The 13,826-nt window shown below is 52.0% G+C and overlaps 1 protein-coding gene across 2 annotated transcripts in view; it reads right to left on the minus strand.

The window, feature by feature from the left end:
• Window positions 1-1,561: 1,561 nt before the first annotated feature.
• ZER1 (zyg-11 related cell cycle regulator) overlaps window positions 1,562-13,826 on the minus strand; it is a 30,907-nt gene continuing 18,642 nt past the window's right edge. For both annotated transcript variants that reach the window (XM_082403455.1, XM_082403454.1), the window contains exons 9-16: window positions 11,368-11,583; window positions 10,403-10,444; window positions 10,117-10,236; window positions 9,324-9,439; window positions 8,791-8,979; window positions 7,518-7,615; window positions 5,777-5,879; window positions 1,562-3,266 (exon numbers count right to left, since the gene is read on the minus strand). In XM_082403455.1, coding sequence (XP_082259581.1) covers window positions 3,209-3,266; window positions 5,777-5,879; window positions 7,518-7,615; window positions 8,791-8,979; window positions 9,324-9,439; window positions 10,117-10,236; window positions 10,403-10,444; window positions 11,368-11,583 — 942 coding nt within the window. In that variant the 3' untranslated portion in view covers window positions 1,562-3,208. The remainder of the gene's footprint in view (window positions 3,267-5,776; window positions 5,880-7,517; window positions 7,616-8,790; window positions 8,980-9,323; window positions 9,440-10,116; window positions 10,237-10,402; window positions 10,445-11,367; window positions 11,584-13,826) is intronic.

The raw sequence follows: 13,826 nt of genomic DNA on the forward strand, positions 1-13,826 counted from the left end.
GCCCAACCCAGGGCTTCAGGCCAGGAAAGTCCCAGTGCAACTTTGATTTGTATAGAGGTGACTGGGTATTTTAAAGGGAGAATGAGGGAGTTGAGATGGGGAAGGGCAGGGGCTTGAAGAGACTCAGAGAAGTGAAAAATTACAAAGAGTGGGTCAGGGTAAATGCTGATTAGGCCAGCTGTGTCTGCTATCTGGCAATAATTGAAGTTCAGCTTCTATCCTCCCACAGAGACTGGGAGACAGAGGCCTGATCCTTCCTGATGATTACATTTTAAAGGGATGGCTATCAGGTCCTTGAGAAAGACACCCCTGAGTTGTAGGAGGTACAAATACACCTCAAAGGGACAGAGAAAGCATTCACAATTGTAAGCCCTTTTTAGTAAATGCTCTAAGAAAGGGTGGTCAGGGGCCTGTGGTCAGGCGTTGGTTAAAAACAGTAAATTCTTTTGGCAGTCTGGAGCTTTCTCAGGCAGGCACTTTAAGGGGGGGGGCTAGGGTCATCCTAGGGATGTGACCTTGAGCTGTTAGAAGCTATGTTAGTGTTTAAGTCTTTTAACGTCAGAGGTGGGAGTGAACGAAATCACTTGCGCTGAAGTCTATAGTTTTTACAGGCCAAGGTTGAGGCCTAGCGGAGAAGAGGGCTTGGAGCCTGGCTACAGTTTGGTCTAGGAGAGAACCTTTGTCATTGGGCACTGGGGACACACCACCTGGCACGTTTGGGAATGGTTGCACGTGATATGGGACCAGCACCTAGACTGTTCTTTGGGGAAGAGCTCCCCCTCATTGGGTGCAGCCTCAGTAGTACTTCAGGGGCACGGAAGTCACTGCTGATAGTTACACTAGGACAACAGGTGTAAACCAGGACCATCCTGGGCCAAAGCAGTCATCTCAGGATTTGGCCTCGGCTCCTTCATCCCCTCCTGCTGGCTCCCTCGCCCTCCACTCTGCTGCAGCCACGTGGGCTGCTTCATGGTTCTCCCTGCGAGGTCTTCTCCTGGCAGGGCCCTCTGCCTAGGACACCCTTTCCCTGGACCCCTACAGCCAGGGCTGGCAGCCTGGTCTTTTTGCTGGATTCAGCTCGCATGTCTCCCCTTGTGAGGAGCCTCTCCTGCCCGCAGCAGGGTACCACGCTGTCCCTTATCTGCACATATGCTCTTCCCTCTCCCTGAAGGGCTGTGGCCCAGCTAACTCCAGTCTGTCCTGCGCACTCCCACCGGCCCACAGGAGGGGCCTGCTCTGTGCTCCCTTCTCCCTGCTCCTCGCACACTGGGTCATAAACTCGTATTTAATATTTGTCTCTACCATCAGATGGCCATTCTGGGCAGGGCCCCTGTTGGTCTGTTGCCAGCTGTACCCTCAGTGTCTGGGCACAGGGGTGTGGAGAGACTGCAGAGGAAAAACAGGTGCTCCAGCCCGATCTGCCACCTGTCCCCAGTCTGCAGTTGACCCTTTGGGCTGGGCACACAAACCGACCCGACGCACCCTCACTCAAGGCCCACTGCCTGAGCCAGCCCAGGGCCCTCCCCAGACCCCGTCCCTTCCACAAAAAAAGACACTCTGCTCCACTTTGCACAAAAATGTATTTCTGTGACATCCCGAAGTACAGACATTTACCCAGGCCCCAGGTGGTAAAGCAATGCAATGTGAGCTCTGCCCGGGGCCTGGCTCAGGCCACGTGAGCATGGAAGGGAGGGGCAGATGTGGCCCATCTGCTAAGCTGAGGGACACAGGGCAGCTGGCCCTTCCCACGGCTGGGAGGGAAAGACCCCAGGGGAGAAAGGCCAGGTGCCTCTCCCCTGGGCTGCTCATCCAGACTGCTCTGTCTGCAGGCAGAAACGCCAGGAGAATCCAAAAACAGGCCCAGGGAAGGAGGAGGGAAGAAAAGCCACCCCCCAAGGGCAGAGTCAGCTCTGCTCCCCAGCCCCTTGTTCCAGAGGGGCCTCCTCACCGCCGTCTGTGCCATGAGAAGCAATTCGGAGTGACATCAAGGGAGGAGCACAAGATATTTCAAGATACGTTTGTGTCTCACACTTCTCTGAAACACAGCACGGAGGTTTCCAAGGGAAAGCCTGGGGTCAGAATGGGAGGGGCGCGGGAAGGGCCCGGGAGGGCCAGGCAGGGCCGCTGCAGGACGTGCCAAATGCTGGTCTGGAGATGTCTGCCTGTTGCCACCGGGAAAGGCTGGCTTGGGGACCTCCTGCCTGTGAGAGAGGTGTGGGGTCCTCTGGGCAGCGGGGCAGGCAGGGGCGAGTGAGGCAGGCTCAGTTCTGCTGGTGGGGTGCCTGGGCACCGTGGGTGCTGCGGGCAGATGAGGGGTAGGGGGTGAGGGGGAAAAAGCCCCTGGCCCCAGGAGGTGCTGGCTTCCAGGGTGGGGGGCAGGTTCTGGATATATTTGGCAGAAGGGGCAGTGGAATCTGCCCGAATTCTGACCAGCCCTGGGCTGGGGCCTTCGACAGCCTGGGACCTGGTGGGAGACTAGGAGGCAGCCTCCATAGCAGCGTGGCCTCAGGCAGGCCTGGCCAGAGGGCAGCAGAGCCACTGTGAGCTCCACTCCTCGAGGGCCCTCTGGGGCTGGGACTGCCTGGACCTAGGCAGGTACGGCTTACTTGCTCGCCCCAGAGGCCCAAGCCGGGAGCACCAAGGCATTTGGGAGACCCAGTGGGGTTAGTTTTAAGCTCCAAACCCCATCAGCTGCACCCAGGAACCTAGAGGGCGTTCTCAGGCTTTGGTGGGTGGGTTAGGGTGCTGGAGTGGGCTATCAAAAGCCCATTGCCTCTCCTAACAGGAAGGGAGGCCAAGGTCAGAGATTACAGGGCGAGGGCCAGACACTCACAATGTTAGAGGCATTTAGTCTGGCAGGGGTAGGAGTGAGTGTGGCAGCGATGAAGGCTTTGAGTTGGGGCTTGAGAATGGCCAAGGAAGCTGCGAGGACTCAGGGAGTGTTTCTTTTGTTTTTGTACAGAAATCATACACACAAAACTTCACACTTCCTAACCAAAAAAAAATAATATATATATATATATATATATATATAATATATATATATCTCACTAATGTTAAGGAAAAGCGTCGGTTGTGCAAAAGTCCCCCTGTGTCCCTTCATCCAGTGGGAGGCTCCCCGGGTGGGGATCTGCCAGCTGGGCTGCTTGAGAGCGCTTCCTCCCGGCCTCGTGGTCCAGAGCAGTGGCGGCCATGGGGGCAGAGGCCTCTATCTGGACGTGTCCATGTTCTCCTCTTTAAAGTTACTGCAGTGCTCAATCACCTTGCTGGAGACAATGGGAGAAAGAGGATTGGAGGGTGGGCTTGGGTTGGGGTGGGCCCAGCCCCTCCCAGCTGATCAGGCTGCTGGATTTGTTAGCCAGTGTTAACCATGATGCTGACGCTGAATGAGATGAAGTGTACAAAGTGGCGGGCAGAGTGCAGCATGTGCGGGGTACCCAGGAAACGGTACTTGTGGCCACGAATACCATCAGCCCCGCGTGCTCCCCTCCTACTTCCCCAGGCCCCCTTTCCCACCTCTCAGTGCCTGGGCATCTGCGGTTAGGGGCTTCCCTGAATCAGCTCAGGCCTAACCTCCAAAACCTTCTGGTCTTTTTTTCAGCAACATCTTCCTTCTTCACCTTTTCCCTGTACACCCAGGCCTTTTTCTTCCCAAAAGTCTACTGGTGGTCCCCAAACTGGCCGCGCATCAGATTCACCCAGGGATCCTGATCCAGCGGCAGGTCCGTGTAGGGCTAGGGCAGCTGTGCTTGCACAAGTACAAGGGCCCGACACCCTGCAGCGGCCCAGTCCCCGTGCAGCGTTTGGGAATCACCCCTCATGCTCAGATCTCCCACTCTAGTCTGGCCCTTGGGAACCACTGTCAGGTGTCACCCTGAACCCTGCATGGCCTTCCCATTCACACTAAGCCTCTGGGTTGGTGGCGGGTGTGTGTGTGTGTGTGTATGTGTTCACTGCAGCCTCCATGTGCTAAAGAGGTGCCTCAATGCCTTTTAGGAAGTAAGGGATGCCTGGGGTGGGACAGGACTGGTGAACAGGCAGAGAGATTTCTCCTAAGCACCCTGCCATCAGGCTGGCCAGCATGGGTACACATCTCAGGTCTTACAGAGATGTTCAAAGTGACTGGGGTAGGTTATGGGTCAGTCTTACCCAGTGCTTCTCAAATCTCCTGGGAACCCTGTTGACAATGGACATTCCCAGGCCCACCGGCAAAGAAAATCTAGGGTGGGGCCAAACATTTTTTGTTTTTTTTTTAAGAAATGATTTTTTTTTTACTACTACTTTTAAATTTATTTATTTATTTATTTATGGCTGTGTTGGGTCTTCGTTTCTGTGTGAGGGCTTTCTCTAGTTGTGGCAAGCGGGGGCCACTCTTCGTCGCGGTGCGCGGGCCTCTCACTATCGCGGCCTCTCTTGTTGTGGAGCACAGGCTCCAGACGCGCAGGCTCAGCAGTTGTGGCTCACGGGCCTAGTTGCTCCGCGGCATGTGGGATCTTCCCAGACCAGGGCTCGAACCCGGGTCCCCTGCATTGGCAGGCAGATTCTCAACCATTGCGCTACCAGGGAAGCCCCGGGCTGAACGTCTTTAACAATCTTTTTAGGTGATTCTTTAGGGAGATTAAGTTGGAGAACCACTCATTTTACCATTCTCAAACTCAGACCAATCTGTCAATTAAATGTTTAAGCAGTGGGTTTCCCTGTTGGTGTAGTGGTTAAGAATCCGCCTGCCAATGCAGGGGACACAGGTTCGAGCCCTGATCCGGGAAGATCCTACATGCCGTGGAGCAACTAAGCCCGTGCGCCACCACTACTGAGCCTGCGCTCTAGAGCCCACGAGCCACAACGACTGAGCCTGCAAGCCACAGCTACTGAAGCCCGCGCGCCTAGAGCCCGTGCTCCGCAACAAGAGAAACCACCGCAATGAGAAGCCCGCCCACGGCAACAAAGAGTAGCCCCCGCTCGCCACAACTAGAGAAAGCCCACGCACAGCAACAAAGACCCAACTTAGCCAAAAATAAATAAATTAAAAATGAAAAAAACGTTTAAGCAGTGCCTTTTGCCGACAATAACTGCAGAAACAGCCAGTGACTAGTTGTCTGGGGAGCCTCTGAGCTCCAGGCCCCTCCCCCACGATACTCTTTATTCTGCGCTGTGTTTAGAACTGCGGTAAACTTAACTCCGTTCTCTTCTAGAATGGATCCTGGAGAAAGCAAGGTCGTTACTGCTGATTGCGACACGTAGCATCTCTGAGGGTCTCTCCTGTGCATTGATGGGTGTGAGATCCCGGTAGATGATATTTTAGACCCGGTAGTGAAAACCACACAGCAGCGGAAGGCCTTGATGGCTCTGCCGTGTCCGGGACCTTCACATTATTCAGAAACTCATATGCATTCTGCCTGATCCCTAGAATGTATTTTACCATACGTGTCCTCTCTTTAGTTGGAATGTCTTTGGCCAAAAATAATGACAAGTTCTGACCTGACTTGCTAATGCCCAGGGATGAGAGGATGGGATTTTCTGGGAATAAAAGAAAATCAAGCTTACAAATGAGGGCAATGATGCTCCGTTCGGAGCTTGATCATCCGGTTTCCAGCCACACTGTGGCCAAAATGACACTCAGGGAGGCCCCAGCTGGACGTCAGTATGCTGTCCACCTCCACACTCAGCCCCGAGTTGCCCCTGGGAATTGCAGCCATTCCTAACCACGAGAGGGCCTGGCTGTGTCCCTTGCTCCCCCAAGTCTAGGCTTCAAGCAGAAACACTGCCAGTCTCTCACCGGGCCATTTCCTTGGTCTCCTGCCGCGCAGTTGCCATCTTGATCATGTCCCTCAGGAGGGGCATCCCACCTTCTTTGATCAGCAGGGGGCAGTACTTGTCCGCTGTGGATAGGGACAGACAGCAGGTGATCAGGGTGGGATTTCTATCAGCCTGTTGCCCAGAAACCCACCCTTGCTGCAAGAACTGCCCTCCCAGAAGGCGGGATGAAGACTTGGCCCTGAGTGAGGGCACTGCTGCAACCGGCCATGAGCCATGTTTGCCCAGCCCTGGGGCCCAAGTTCCTGAGGCCACCTGGGGGAAGCAAGGGGTGAACCCCTTGGAAAAGGCTCTTCCCTTCTTTGCCGCACAGTGGCATTCCCCCCCCCCCCCCCACAAATGTCACCCAAACCAGCACCTTCTACTCTCTGAGAAGTTTTTGTAAAAATAGAGCTTCCTAAGCACTGCCCTTGGGTATCCTGATTCAACAGATCCAGGAACCTGTTTATTTGTACTTTTAACAAAATATGTCCAGCCAGGATGGAACCACCAGGCCTACCTATTGGGTGGCTTCATGGTTCACTCCAACAAAGAACATTCTAGGGCTCGGTATCCAGGGCTATACACTCCACGGAGAACACAGGCATTTCAATGGCCCTCCAGCAGCTCTATGTCGTAGGAGCTATTTTTATCATCTCCATTTAATGATGAAAGAGCTGAGCTTCAGAGAGATGAAGTTATCCACTCAAAGTCACTCTAGAGGCTTGTCTGAGGGAGTCCGGGCTCAGGGCTCTTCCTCTGTGCTACACTGCCTCTTTGAGGTAAGGTGCTACTTTTTAGTAAGACTAACCTCAAGGAGTAATAAAAAATTGGCAAATGCTTACTGAACAGCTGGGATGTGCCAAAGCACTCTTCCAAACACTTTACATGTCTTATTTCACAGCAATCCTATGCAGAAAGTACTATTACTATCCCATTTTAAAGATGAGGCAAATGAGGCACAGAGAGGTTGAGAAACCTGCTCAAAGTAACACAGGCAGTCTCCCCCCCAGGGCCTGCACTCTTATTCACTCTGCCAGTAGCAGGACTGAGCAGTATCCAGGCACCAGGGCTCAGCACTTTCCGCTGGTTCTCTTTTCACATCAATCTTATGAGGTAAGTGTTATTATCCCCATTTTACAGAGGAGAAAACTGAGGCCCAGAGAGGTTAAATAACCTGCATGAGATCACATAACCAGTAAAAGAGAGAACTAGGGGTCAAACCTGGTCTGCAATCAAAGTCTCTTGGTGCTGCACCCTCTTTTTCCTCTCCCCCAAAGCCACTGAGCAGAGGACAGTTCAGGCTCTTCTAAGAGAGGGTGGGAGTCTCTCTGAGGAAATGAGTGAGACTTGTTTTCAAGTTCTCTCCTGTTCTCTCGGACGTCTGTTTCCTCGGGGGTTAGTTCTTGGTTTGGGTTGGTCTTACCCTGCCTTACAGAAGGCATGGAGATTTTTGACTATTCACTTGTATGGAAGCAGGAAACATTAAGAAAGCTGTCTGGGATCTCTGGATGGGCTGGCTCATCTGCCAGACCTGCTTCTGCCAATGAGGCAGGGGCCAGCCATTATGCTGGGCGTCCCACCAGTGCCAGAAAGCGGAGGGCTGGGTGCTGAGGCGCAGACACTGACATCAGCTCTCATAGTACTTCCACCCGGATTATCACCTCCTGAGGGCAAGTCTGCTTTTCAGCCGATGAGTGAACAAAGGGTGAGTGGGTACTCACGGTAGACAGACACCAGGTTGTACAGGGCCCAGGTGGCCCAATGCTGGCTGACAGGTGAGATGCCCTGGGGAAGGAGGCGAAGAATTGGCTCAAATGACCTATAGGAAGAAAAATCAAGGTCACTTTTTTTTTTTTTTTTGGCCACTCCGTGTGGCTTGAGGGATCTCGGTTTCCTGACCAGGGACTGAAGCCAGGACATGGCAGTCAAAGCCTGGAATCCTAACCACTAGGCCACCAGGGAACTCCCTCAAGGTCACTTTTGATGCCGGGCATTGTGGGGGGAGGTGCATTGTCTCTTGTTGGGGGTTTGTCCTCACTGAAGGGTCCCGTGGACAAATGATGAGCAGGCCAGTAGGATGGAGGGGACAGGGGGGTACCTGGCCCTTCAGGCTCCACAAAGAGAGCGCCCTGGTGAGAGAGGTCATGAGCATTAGGGAGGCAGGAGGAACACAGATCAGGTGGTGCAGAAACTGGGGACCATGGCAGGGAGGGGAGCCCCAGCCTGGGAGGTGGGGGACGAAGGACCCTGGGAAGCAGAAGAGATTGACTGCACTTCCCATAATGGCCTTCTACTACGCGTCATCTGGAGTCAAGGTCCAAAAGCCTGAAAAATGCATGTGCAACCTCCACCCCCTCCCCAGGCCAGTGATTCCACTTCAGCTCTCCTCTGAAATGACAGTAATTGGAGTGTCGGCAAAGCCACGAGCATGAGCCTGCTCCTCCCAACATGGGTTTTCAACTCCAATGTCCATCAATACAAGATGGCCCAGGTGCACATAGAAAGTGACTCAGTCATAAAACGATGAGGGAGACCCATAGCTGCGGCTGGAAATTCACTCACGAGATAGTAAGACTTGATGCCAGCTGGACTGGAGGTAATTAAATCTGTGCATAGAAAACTGCTGGGAAGGGAGATGCCAGAATGTTAGGGGGGGATGCTCTCTTAGGGAACGAATGGTTTCCGTTTTGTTTCCTGTTGCGTGTCTGTATATTCTTTTCTTTTTTTTTTTTTCACAACTGGATATGTATCAAATGTTTGTAAACGGCAGGCTTTGGGTACACACAGGTGTCGATGTGAGGAAACAGGCACCAAACTGTAGAGGTGAGATGTGCGCGTTTACATGCTGTGCTCTACGTGGACTACACCTCGGTTAGTAACATCTGACACAGGACTAGGAGAAGGGCAAGTAGCTCTCACCAGACCTTGTTGGGAAGGAGCATCCTGTCCTAGCACTGACCCCACATCCATGTCCCACCCCTCCCGACTCCGCACCTGTAATTGATATTTCTCCGTGAGTTGATGTCCCAGCTCTGGATGGCTGCCCACATGCGCTCCTCCACCTCCTCCCGCTGGGGTTCACAGATGCCCCAGGCCTCAGGGCCATCAAACATGATGTGGGAGAGGACGCCACAGGCATTGTAGGAAACCTCAATCCCATCGGCCTTGCTCTCCAGCAGGTTGCTGCCAAGAAGAGAGAAAAATGGAGTCCTGATCCCTAAGTCCCTCTTCAGATACCAGCTGCTGGACCCCAACTAACAGGCCAGATGCCAGAGGTACTACTGATTTCTTTATCACTTATCATCCATACCCAGATGACTTCTAAAGGGGATATAAGATCGCTTAAGATAAGATATAGCTACAACAGGACCATTTATGGAGGGTTGAAAGAATAAGAAACTGCATCATAGAGTGAAGGCGGCATTCCTAACAGAAACCTAGGCTAACAGCGATTGCTGCAACTGAGCACTGACTAGGGCTCTGAGCATCCTGGCAGCCAAGGCAAAAAGGGAAAGAGAAGTACCAACCTGAAGACACTGATGAATTGGGAAGTCATTAGCTGGGGCCGTAGCTCCTTCACCTCTGCCACATTCCCCAAGAGTCCTAGCATATTCCGATGCAGCTCCTGCTTCTCTGGGAACTCCTGGAAAAATGAGAGCCATTGGGGGTCATATCAATGAGTACTTAATTAGTGTCTGATATTGGTAACCTAGAAGCTTTATGAGCATCTGTCTGGCCATTTCAACTAGACAAAGGGGGGGTGTGCAATCTGCTGCCCTCCTACCTTCCGGTACACCTAGGATAGTGCTGGGTACACACTACAAGGGATTAAAGTGGTAGAGCTCCCTGCCACAAAATCAAAGGCTGAGTGGAGATCTGACCTATAAAATTATGAATGGGACAAACATGATTCTATTTACCAAAGCTCAAAATATTAGTCTAAGGGAATCCTTTTGGAAACTAGAGCAAGACAATCAAGAATGAGTTTTAGGATGAACAGACCATCCTACTGGACAGAATTCTGTCTGGCTGATATCTCAGTGGACCCCAGCCAGACCTGGAGAGTCTGAGAAATCATGCTGAGAAGGACGGGGCTGGGTTCTCCCTTGGAGGGAGGGCTCTAAGAGAGGGCCCAGCCAGGCCGTCTGGGTCAGGGAAGACCTCTGGAGCTCCTGTTAGCAGCAAATCCTGGGCTGGCGGGCCTGTGAGTTGGTCCTCACTGCCCTTCCATGGGAACCATGGGGAGAGGGGTTGCTGGGGGACCTGGGGACAGAAGAGCGGCCAAGTGGGGGTCAAGGAGGCTTCTGGAGAGGGCGCTACCTTCAGGCAGTCCAGGAAGAGCTTCATGCCGTTGAAGTTAAGGAACATCTCGCAGTTGTCGGGGGTCTCGTCCGTGATGTTCCACAGGGCGCTCCAGGAGAACTCCATCACCTGATCACACTGAAGTGGGGAGAGGGCTCAGCACAGGTTCGCCTGGATGGGCCCGCAGGCTCCTGGCACCCGGTGACAGGGTCCCCTGACACAATGTGGACACCCCCCCACGGGCAAGCCAGTCCCTTCTCAGGCTAGGGGAGGGGCAGGGTGGCTCCATGAAGACTCAACTTACGATCTTGTCCAGCAGCTTCTTCTGAATCAGCTTCAGCATGGTCTGTGGGCAGAGAAGAGAACTTGCCGGGGGGGCCAGGGCTTTAAGAGCTACCATGTCCCCCAAGAACCAAAATGGAGGGAAGAGTCAGCAATTCTATTCCTGTTAATACATCCTGACGAGACCAAATCTGCCTCTCTATTTGGGAGACTGCTGGGAGAAGTGCCACCCACGGACCTGATCCTTGGCATCAGGATGCCTGGGTGCTAGTCGTGGCTCGACCCTGACCCCACGTGGCTGTGGGCATGGCCCTCCTGCTCTGTGAGTTTCAGCCTCCCCAGCGCTAAATGAAAGGAGGAGACTGGATGTGCCTTCCTTTCTTCAGCAAATACTTATTAACTCCCCACTGTGCACCAGGCCCTGTGCTAGGAAGTGCTGGGGACGGGATGATGGAAGGAACAAGCATGGCGTCTCTCCCTACGGAGCTCACACCCAGTGGGGAGGCTGATGTTAAACAGATAGGCCCTCAGATATTTATTTAATCCCAGTTGGCAAGACATAAGAGGGGCACCTGGTCTGAGGAGGCAGGAGTGACTTGTACAGTGGGACCCAACAGGAGAGTGGAGGGGCTGGGAGACGATGACAGAGTTCTCTAGGTGGTGGAGGAAATCTACGGGCCATCAGCAACTTTCACCGTTAGGAAATTCTTCCTTTGGAAGTAGTTTTTTTTTTTTTTTTTTTTTTTTTTGGCCGTTCCACGCGGCACGTGGGATCTCAGTTCCCCGGACCAGGGATCGAACCCGCAGCCCCTGCATTGGAAGCTCGGAGTCTCAACCACTGGACTGCCAGGGAAGTCGCAGGAAATTCTTCCTTTGGTGCGGCCTAAATCCTCCCTTGTGGCAGTGGGGCTGCGGGAGCGAGAGGGAGGGAGGGAAGGAGGGGCAGCCCCGCCCCGCCCCGCCCCGCCCCCGCACGCACGCACGCACCACAACAAAGCCCATCTTGCCCACGGCCTCCTTGTGGTCGTTGTCCACCTGGCAGACCAGGGCGTTGCACAGGTGCACGGCGATGCGCTGGATCGACTCGTCCTGTCGTGTGGGGTTGAGGATGCTGAGCAGGAGCTCGTTGACTCGGCGGTACTGGAACTCCAGCTCCTCAGGGATGCTGAAGTTGCAGAGGGTCAGGCAGCAGTTCCGCTGGACCTGGGCGGGGCCGGGAGACAAGCGGAGCACAGTCAGGGTCAGACTTGGGAGCTGGACTTGAGGGGCTCTCTGGAGGTGTGAGATCATCCAGCGCTGTGGGGGTCCACGAAGGCTGTCTGGAAGAGGAGACTACGAGGCTTTTTTTTTTTTCAATATTTTTTAAAAATGTGAACTGTAATATACAGAAGAGTGCATAAAACACAAATGTATAGTTTTGCAAATAATTATAAAGCAAGCAAGCTTTTCAACAACCATGTAAGCACCATCTGGGTCAAGAAACAGCACTGCCAGCACCCAGAAGTCCCCATATGTCCCTTCCTGATCATAAGTCCCTCTCCCTACGAGAGAGCCCCATCCCTGCCTTTCACTTGAAAGATTCTCTAGGATCTTGTGGCTCTTTGTTCAACCACAGGTTTGCAAGATCAACCATCTTGTTATAAGTAGCTGAAATGCTTTTTTTTTTTTCATTTGCAGTATAGAATTCTAATTTATTTATGCAGTCCACTGCTAGCGGACGTTCGGGTAGACTTCAGTGTTTGGCTACTTCAAACAATGTCCTGTATGTGCATCCTGGTGTCCATGTGTGTGGGCTCCTCTAGGGCACCCACGCGTGGGGTGGAGCTTCTAGGTCACAAGGTGTGCACGTCTTCAGCTTTACCAGGTAACACCAGACTGTTTCCAAGGTGGCTGTACCAGTTTATACTCCCACCAGAAGCACAGAAAAGTTCCAGTTGCTCCACATCCTCAATTACTCTTTGTCTTGTCTGTGGGTTTATTTATTTATTTATTTTACAGTATTCTCAGTGCATTTTCCTCATAATTTCCTTCCATCCTTTCTCATTAGATACTGGAAGTTCACCACACTTCATTACTTATATAAATTAGAGGATATCCTAATCCTCTAATTAACTTGTTAGCCCTTGTTAACTCTCTTTTTTTTCCCCCACAATATACATATATTTTGTAATTTGAGAAAAAAATTTATTTTAAGTCATAAAAGCAATACTTACTATAAAATGTTCAAAAAATACTATCTGAGCAGAAACTTAAAAGTCCCCCACTTAATTCTTCAGAAGTAATTGCCGTTAAAAGTTTGATGCGGGACTTCCCTGGTGGTGCAGTGGTTAAGGATCCGCCTGCCAATGCAGGGGACACGGGTTCGAGCCCTGGTCCGGGAAGATCCCACATGCCGCGGAGCAACTAAGCCCCTGCGCCACAACTGCTGAGCCTGTGCTCTAGAGCCTGCGAGTCACAACTACTAAGCCTGTGCTCTAGAGCCCGCAAGCCACAACTGCTGACCCCACGTGCCACAACTACAGAAGCCTGCACACCTAGAGCCCGTGTTCCGCAACAAGAGAAGCCACCGCAATGAGAAGCCCACGCACCAGAATGAAGAGTCGCCCCCACTCGCCGCAACTAGAGAAAGCCCGTGCACAGCAACGAAGACCCAACGCAGCCAAAAATATTAAAAAAAAAAAAAAGTTTGATGCACAACCTTCTAGATTTTTCTACCATGGAAATACAAATGTATACTTGGGGGAGGGGAGAGGCAAAAGAAGGTTTTATCCATATTGGTCCAAAACTTCTCTTCACTTATCAACATGCAGGGCCATCCATCTTTCCATGTTAGGATGTACAGATTTACCATCATATCCCATGATGTGGGCAGATCTTACGTTACTCTTTCAGGACAAGGCCCCTATTACTAAAACATTTTGGTTGCCTCTGACTTCTTATTTAATCAAAAAGGGAGGATGTACATGTATCTTTTTCCTCTAAGAACATTTCTAACTGTGGAATTTACGCCAAAAGATAAATGCATTCACAGTTTTGGCAGGTTCTGCAAGTTGCCCTGTGAAGAGGTGGTTCAGGTCACACCTCACCAGTGGAAAGTGCAAGTGTGTTCTTCCCCTGACCTTTGTCAACGGACATCATCAATCTCTCGAGTCAAAAAGTGATTATCTTGTTACCTGAATTTCTATTTCTTTGAAAGAGTTTATGAATTTGTGAGTCTTCAACTAGCATTCTTTTCTCGTTAAAAAAAAAAAAGAAAAACGACACGCCTTTTACCTGATTATAAAATCAATCTCAGTGCAGGAAGAACTGTTGCTCTAAAGTCTGGAGTTGGCAGGCAGTGGGAAAGGGGGCCTTCTCATCCCTGCAGAGGCTATATCCGCACCAGAGCCTTTCTGGAGGACAATGCAAGAACACGTACCAAATGCTTTTTTTTTTTTTTTTTTTTT

The sequence above is a fragment of the Balaenoptera borealis genome, assembly GCF_965194805.1.
Source record: "Balaenoptera borealis genome assembly, chromosome: 8".
NCBI lineage: Eukaryota > Metazoa > Chordata > Mammalia > Artiodactyla > Balaenopteridae > Balaenoptera > Balaenoptera borealis.